This window comes from Daktulosphaira vitifoliae, unplaced genomic scaffold (genome assembly GCF_025091365.1).
Source record: "Daktulosphaira vitifoliae isolate Bord-2020 unplaced genomic scaffold, ASM2509136v1 Scaffold_2, whole genome shotgun sequence".
Taxonomy (NCBI): Eukaryota; Metazoa; Arthropoda; class Insecta; order Hemiptera; family Phylloxeridae; genus Daktulosphaira; species Daktulosphaira vitifoliae.
This window is the reverse complement of record NW_026099573.1, coordinates 33,544,794-33,553,840: the sequence shown is the minus strand read 5'-3', so window position 1 is coordinate 33,553,840 and position 9,047 is coordinate 33,544,794. Positions and strand designations below refer to the sequence as shown.

Here is a 9,047-nt window from a genome sequence, read left to right as displayed (position 1 = left end):
AGTAGTTTTAAAAAAAAATTTCGGGTCACTTATGGTAATTAGTATCTGAATGGGCAGCATTGGCTTTTTTTGATGATGATTTATGTGAAGATACTAAAATTAAAATAGTAAACTCATTAAATAATTGGGAAGAAGATCTATGTACAAACAAACGTATAGTAGTAGAAGTAAATGAAATTTATGATTTTAAAAATAAAAGTATAGATGATTTTATTTCAACTGAGTCAAAAAAGTTGTTTGAAAGATATGACATTGAAACAGATTTTTTAAATATCAATCCTTTGTTGTGGAAAGACAACAGTCAATATATATCGGAGAAAAAATAATAGTAAATATTTTAAAAGTAATAAATGATTTGGCAGAGAGGGGCGTGAAATTCATAGAAGAGTATAATAATATTTTAACAAAAGTCGAAGCATAAAAATAATACTTATTATAGATTGTTACAGAATACCGGCTTTGTTTTCCTAATTGCAATAAATACACATTTATTGCCAAGAATTTTAAAAAAGATAAAATATTTAAAATATGTAGTAAATTTTTTTAGTATGTTTTTTCTTTGTAAATAGTTTCTGGTTGTATATAAATTTGTAAGTGAACATTATTTTAGCTTCAATGTGAAACTGAGACGGTATTAATTTTACTTTGATGTATTTTTTTTAATTAAAATTAAAAAAAATTGTAGGTTTTGAATAGTAAATAATAGAAAAAATGCCGAATTAAAAATGTATAGAAAATTCAATTTAAAACAACGGTTAAATGAATTTTTTTTATGTTTTTATAATGAACGATTTATAAATTAACAGTTTTAACGGTAAGAATAAAACATACAGGGTGTTCAGTAAGTCAGGAAACGGGTTTCTATTGTTCTCATTGTTTGTAACAATGAGAACAATAGAAACCCGTTTCCTGACTTACTAAACACTCTGTATACGTTTTTATTTTTTTAGGGCTAAATAAGAACTTTTCGAAAATTTTTGTATATATACTTTTTATAGAAAAATTGTATACCTACATAAAAAGTCGAATAAACTTTTTCGCAAAAGCTAAAGTTTTTGAGATAGACATAAAAAACTAAAAAATCACCCTTGGGGGGTTATTTTTAACCCCCTTGGGGCACGTCTTAGAGTTGACCAATCGTCTCCAAATTTTGTACAATTTATTTTTTCATGTATTCGAATAATTCTAGGGGGTGGCACTAGCAAATATTAAAAAAAAAAAAACCTCTCATGTAGCTAAGGGTCACCCTAATGTACATATTCAATAAATTACATCCAGTTAATTTTTTCAAACATAGTTTGTCATAAATAAATGAAGTAACAATTAAGAACATTCAATATAATATTAATTAGAACAGCCATTTTTAGTAGCATAGTTAATTATATTAGTATAACCATTTAGAGTAGCTTCAGAAATTGTTCCGCTACTCCAAGGACAATTATTTTCATGAGCATATATTAAGCAATGAAATTGACCATTTGCAGCAGCAAGTCTTGTTGTGCCTTTATCCCACTCACAACCATTTTCATGAGCATATTTAAGGCAGTCTAAATTGCCATTTGCAGCAGCTCCACTCATAGTTCCTTCATCCCATTTACACCCATTTTTATATGCAAATACTAAACAATTAATAAAATTACTAGCAGCTGCTTCCCTTGTTGTGCCTTCATCCCACGGACACCCATTTTCATAAGCATATTTAAGACATTTTAAATGTCCATTAGCTGCAGCCCCTCTCATAGTACCTTCCACCCAATCGCATCCATGTTCATGGGCATATATTAGGCAATCTAAATTACCATGCATAGCTGCTGAAACTATTAAATTTTCGTCCATATTGCATCCCTTATCATATGCATAAACCAAGCATTCTAAACAACCATTTGCTGCAGCAGATCGAGTAGTGTATTTATCCCATTTACAGCCATTTTCATAGGCATATTTTAAGCATTCTAAATTACTGCTAGAAGCAGCTGCTTCTGTTGTGCTTTCATTCCACGGACATTCATTTTCATGTGCATATTTTAACATTTTTAAATTACCTAATTTGGCAACTGCAGTACATGTACGATCATCCCATTTACAGCCATTTTCAAAAGCATATTTTAAGCATTCTAAATTACCACTAGAAGCAGCTGCTTCTGTTGTGCTTTCATTCCAAGGACATTCATTTTCATGTGCATATTTTAAAATACTTAAATCACCTTCTTTGGCAGCTGCAGTAGTTGTACGTTCATCCCATTTACAACCATGTTCAAACAAAAATTGTAAGCATTCTAAATTACCGCTAGAAGCAGCTGCTTCTGTTGTGCTTTCATCCCAAGGACATTCATTTTCATGTGCATATTTTAAAATACTTAAATCACCTTTCCAGGCAGCCGCAGTGCTTGTACGTTCATCCCATTTACAGCCATTTTTATAAGCATATTTTAAGCATTCTAAATTACCGCTAGAAGCAGCTGCTTCTGTTGTGAATTCATCCCAAGGACATTCTTTTTCATGTACATATTTTAGTATTTTTAAATCACCTTTCCAGGCAGCCGCAGTACTTGTACGTTCATCCCATTTACAGCCATTTTCATAAGCATATTTTAAGCATTCTAAATTACCGCTAGAAGCAGCTGCTTCTGTTGTGCTTTCATCCCAAGGACATTCTTTTTCATGTGCATATTTTAGTATTTTTAAATCACCGCTCCAGACAGCCACAGTAGTTATGCGTTCATCCCATTTACAACCATGTTCAAACAAAAATTGTAAGCATTCTAAATTACCGCTAGAAGCAGCTGCTTCTGTTGTGCTTTCATCCCACGGACATTCTTTTTCATGTGAATATTTTAATATTTTTAAATTACCACTCCAGGCAGCTGCAGTAGTTATACCTTCATCCCACTTGCAGCCGTTTTCAAAAGCATATTTCAAGCAATCTAAATTATCACTAGAAGCAGCTGCTTTTGTTGTGCTTTTGTCCCATGGACAGTCATTTTCATGTAAATATAATAAATTTTCTAGTTTACCATTTAAGGCAGCAATATAAGTTGTTTTCGTATTGCACGGATATCCATTTTTAAGAACGTATTTTAAAATTTCTAGATTACTTATTGCAGCTATATTAGTTATGAGTTCATTGAATTCATATCCATTTTCGTGGACATATTTTAATATTTCTAGATTACCCCTTACAATAGCACTTCTCGCAATATTAAATTGATTCCATTTACAACCATTTTCATAAGCATATCTTAAGCATTCTAAATTACCACTAGAAGCAGCTGCTTCTGTTGTGCTTTCATCCCAAGGACATTCATTTTCATGTGCATATTTTAACATTTTTAAATTACCTAATTTGGCAGCTGCAGTACTTGTACGTTCATCCCATTTGCAGCCATTTTCATAAGCATATTTTAAGCATTCTAAATTACCGCTAGAAGCAGCTGTTTCTGTTGTGATTTTATCCCAAGGATATTTTTTTTCATGTGCATATTTTAACAATTCTCCATATTCTGCATCTTTTACTGTTGTGTCTTCTTTAAATTGTTTGTCATTGGAATTTTCATATTTAATTGCTAATTAAGCAAAATATTGATTAATTTTTAATGCATTTAATATTTATATTGACAACCTAAAAAAACCCAGCACAGGGTGGTCGCGACACAGTGGTGACGTGACATATTTGGATCAAGTATAATGATATCTGACAGTGATTAAAATCACTATCATAAGAAACGCTTCGATGCAAATCTTTAGATAGTGTTTAATTTTAAAAAGNCAAAAAAAAACGCTTCGATGCAAATCTTTAGATAGTGTTTAATTTTAAAAAATTGGTGGATTATTCCAAAAGCTTCATAAACTGCTAGTTCCTTATTAATATCCTGATTAAGATAAAGTATGTCAAATGAAAAAGGGATAATTAAAAAATAGTATTTCCCATAAAAAATTTATATTGATCAATACACTTTTCAATAAGTTATAGCTTATAATGCTAAAAATGTAAAGTTAAAAATGTAAAAAATAAAATCGAGAATTTTCACACGAAAATAGCATTTGGTAGCAATTTTCTCCGTGAAGACAAAATAAAGTCCGAATTTTTTTTTTACATAATAAAGTAGATTACATTATCTTTAATTTAAGATTTATATAAAAGTGTCNTTACATTAGCTTTAATTTAAGATTTATATAAAAGTGTCAGACTTTCCGGAACACTTTCAAAATTTAAGTTGAAAAAGTCAATTTTTTGTGAAAAAAGTTGTCATTTTGAATCCCCCCCTGTAGGCAGGTAAAAAGTCAGATTTATAAAAAAAATATACCAAATGATAGGTAAAGACATCATGCATCTACAAAAAAAAGAATTATATTGATCCATACATCTTTCGAGAAGTTATAGCATTATAAAGTTAAAAATATAAAAAAGAATTTTTTTACAAAAATCGTATTTTTTTTATTAAGTTTAATGTCTGTTTTCACCATGAAGATAAAATAAAGTCCGAAATTTTTTTTTACCATTATAAAGTATATTACATTAGCTTTAATTTAAGATATATATAAAAGTGTCAGACCTTCCGGAACATTTTCAAAATTTAAGTTAAAAAAATTAATTTTTTGTGAAAAAGTTGTAATTTTAATTCCCCCTTTGTGGGCAGGTTAAGGGTTAAATTTATGAAAAAAATATACCAAATGAAAGGTAATGATATTATGCATATATATAAAAAATATTTATATTGATATGTTTATTTTTGAAAAAGTTATGGCACTTTTAAGTAAAAAAAATTGAAAAAATTTCGAAAATTAGCGATTTTTAAATTTGTAATTTTTTTGGAGGTTTCCCCCTTTTACGGGGAACGAGGGAATTTTTTTCAATTTTTAAGGGTAATGTCTTCGACTAGATACAATTTGTGATCTTTTGACGTATCGTTGAAAGAAATCCGTTCGGTGAGAGCTGAGAAAAAGTGGTAACAGACATAAAAAAAAAAAAAAACACATCATAGTAAAACCATTACCTTCTCAGCTTCGCATCGAAGCTAAAAGATTACAAAATTATAAGCTCAATAAATCATAAAAAATTACTTTTTTAAATATTTTTATTAATATTTAAAACCATTCCTATCTAAAAATATACAAGTTTAAAATATTAATCTTGAACGGCTTAAGAAAGTATACATTTAACATTAATTTTGATATTTTGCATCATTCAAAATCCATTTTAGCTTCGATGCGAAGCTGAAAAGGAAAAAAAAAATTTGACCTCTGGACTTGTGAAAATAGACATCAAAGTTAATAAAAAATTACGATTTTTGGAAAATAATTTTTTTTATATTTTTAACTTAATAATGTTATAACTTATTGAAAAGTGTATGGATCAATATAATTTTTTATGAGAAATAATATTTTTTAATAATCTCTCTTTCACTCGACATACTTTATCTTAATCAGGATATTAATAAGGAACTAGCAGATCATGTAGCTTTTGGAATAATACACCAATTTTTTAAAATTAAACACTATCTAAAGATTTGCATAAAGGCGTTTTATTTTGATAGTGATTTTAATCACTGTCAGATATCATTATACTTTATCCAACTATACCATTGCATCACTGTGCCGCGACCCCCCTGTGCTGGGTTTTTAGATTTGAACCCCCCTCGTATATAGGGAAATGGTAAAATACAAAAGCGAGAATTTTCATACAAATATAGCATTTGGTAGCCATTTTCATCATGAAGAAATAAAGTCCGAAATTTTTTTTCTATGAAAAATATATTACATTAGTCAAGTTGAAAAAGTTAATTTTTTGTGAAAATGTTGTTATTTTAAATCCCCCCCTGTTGACAGGTAAAGGGTCAGATTTATCAACCATCTATTTAAAAAATAATTATATTGATTTGATAATTTTTAAAAAGGTTATGGCAATTTTAAGTTAAAAAAATTAAAAAAATTTTGATTATTAGCGATTTTTAAATTTGTAATTTTTTGGGTGACTTCCCTCATTAACGGAGAACGAGGGAATTTTTTCAATATTTGAAGGTAATGTCTTCGACTAGATACGATTTAGGATTTTTTTACGTATTGTTCAACAAAATCGGTCCAGCAAGACCTGAGATTGAGCATTCACAGACACAAATTACGATTTTTGGAAAATAATTTTTTTTATATTTTTTACTTTAAAATACTATAACTTTTTAAAAAGTGTATTTATCAACACAATTTTTTTTATGAGAAATAATATTTTTTAATAATCTCTCTTTCACTCGACATACTTTATCTTAATCAGGATATTAATAAGGAACTAGCAGATCATGTAGCTTTTGGAATAATACACCAATTTTTTAAAATTAAACACTATCTAAAGATTTGCATAAAGGCGTTTATTTTTGATAGTGATTTTAATCACTGTCAGATATCATTATACTTGATCCAACTATACCATGGCATCACTGTGCCGCGACCCCCCTGTTCTGGGTTTTTTTATAATTGAAAATTTTTTATCATTTCCAAAAAAAATGGTTTTTTTAATAGGCGTATTTAATATAAAATAAAGTTTACCTTCGTTAAATAACAAACATGATATTAACAACAAAACAGATGCAATTTGCCTATTCTACAATAAAATAATATTTTAGATTACAATCAAGGACAATTTTCAAGATAAGAATATTACTTACCTCCATATTTACTGTAAGTGTTAAATTCTGAACAACAATTTTTTTGTAACATGATATATAATTTATATAAGTCACCAAAATAATTTATTTTTTAAATTGAAAAGTAACAACTTAAGTAAATATTACAGTATATCTTTATTAAATTGTTATTTTAGTCAAATTATTTATACAGAATTGAATAAGTAAAATTAAAACTATATTAAAAATATTTTAATATTTTATTATTTTTAATATTTTAGTTTTTTAAATTAAAAATATTTTTAATATATTTTTAATTTTACTTAATTAATTAGCCACAAGTGATCAATTTTTATTATACAGAATTGAATACTTTAGTTAAATAAGTATTGACAAGACAACTATCTTTATTTACAAAAAAAGATAATTTATAAAAACAATTTTATATTTTTACTTGATCATGTTAAAAAAAAAATCAAACTGTGCTTTAGGAATGCTTTTATGAACAATGAAAAAAGAAAATTAAAATTATTCATGTTTTTAAGAAGAGTATTGATTCTACAGCGGTTCTTAACCTGTGGTCCACGGCCCCCTGGGGTCCATGGCAGTTCTAACACCTAACATAAGTTAATACGTGTTATAGTAACTCAAAATAAAAGGAGAAAATTATTAAGAAGATTTTTACTAATAATTAAAGGATAATTTATTAAAATTGTTTATATTTGTTGGTATTATATGAGTATGAGAATAATTGAGTTACTATAATATTTATTGAATAAAGAAAATGATACAATATAATTTTTCTCTCGGGATATGAGTACGAGGGTATATTAGAAGATGTAAAATATAGAAAAAACAAGTGATGTTTGAAAATTAATTAATATAATAATAATTTTAAATAGAAATTATTGTGATTAATTATCACACATAGATCATCAACAACGCCACTCGTACCAGTAGTTATCTAGGCTTGTGCTGACTGTGAGTCGTGTCAATAAAAACTCCGAGTAGTATAGTAACCATNTAAAAACCTCGAGTAGTATAGGAACCACAAGTGGGTTCTCTATCTTCGCAAGAGAGTCTTTATTAGTATTGACTACACAGGTAACCCACTCAAAGATTAGACTAGGCTGGCTAACTTCGTACAAACGTTATTGATTATCTTTATTTATTTAGACAATATTTTATTCTAGAGATCACTTTACTTTTTCTGGTTTCCTACATAACTTATATACTCATTATATTTACTTTGATTATGAATTTACCTTAATGATTTCAGGACTAATGTTGAAAAAAATGAATATACTTCAATTTTCTATGTAAAATCGTATTTTGTCAAGCCACTTCTTGCATTCGATAAAAGTTCATAAGGTGAAGTAGTAGTGAGAGAGATTGACAGTTTTTATGCCCTTTTATATTAAATTTAATTTATCTATCTATGCATGAAGTGTCACGACCTTTTACTATTATCTGTTTATTACTCAATTTGTGTTATTTATTACATATTATTTTACTTAAAATAGATAATTTGTCACAACTAAAGAATTTCTTATAATTATTACAGTAGATTTATATCAATGTATTTTTAGACATATTTCTTGGAATAGTTTAAAGTATTAACATGAATAATATTTTTAATTTGATGACTAATAGGTAATAACTTATATACTACTGTATAATGAGTGGTGTATGTATTATAACAGTGACATGAGTGCATTATTAAAATATTTTTGGATTATCATTATTTTTTCTTTTCATATAAAATTATAAAGTATATCTTATATTGTAAGAGATAAAACTTATCTTATCTTAATTAAACCGATGACAACGTGGAATTCGATACAATTAAGTATCTAAACATTCTAAACCTAATAATATTTATAATTAATATTTATTTATCAGTTTTTCTTCTTCGTACGAATTGTACAGACATACAGTACTTTTGTTGGCAGTCGTATATTTACTACCAATAAGTGCAGTTGATCAATTTTATACCTACGCAATTTACGATTAATACGTGATATTTTAGCTTCGATGCGAAGCTGAGAAGGTGTTTATTTTTTTTTTTGTGTCTGTCACTACTTTTACTCAGCTCTCACTGGACCGATTTCTTTCAACAATACGTCAAAAGATCACAAATCGTATCTAGTAGAAGACATTACCCTTAAAAATTCAAAAATTTTCCCTCGTTCCCAGCAAATGGATAAAAACTCCAAAAAAATTACAATTTTTAAAATCGGTAAATTTTGTCATTATTTTCACTTTTTTTTCATAAAACTTCCATACCTTTTTCAAAAGTCAACATAATTTTTATTTATATTAAAACCTTAGATATTTTCCTTTCATTTGATATCATTCTTTTGAAAATTTAACACTTATTCTACTCATAGGGGGGGGGGGTTTTTAAAATAGCAACTTTTTTAACTTACCTTT

At 27.6% G+C, this 9,047-nt stretch overlaps 1 protein-coding gene across 1 annotated transcript in view; it reads right to left on the bottom strand.

Annotated features, from left to right (window-relative positions):
- Positions 1-1,342: 1,342 nt before the first annotated feature.
- Positions 1,343-9,047, bottom strand: part of LOC126897431 (uncharacterized) — an 86,604-nt gene continuing 78,899 nt past the window's right edge. The window contains exon 5 of the mRNA XM_050670999.1: positions 1,343-1,745. Within this exon, the coding sequence (XP_050526956.1) occupies positions 1,345-1,745 (401 nt within the window). The 3' untranslated portion in view covers positions 1,343-1,344. The remainder of the gene's footprint in view (positions 1,746-9,047) is intronic.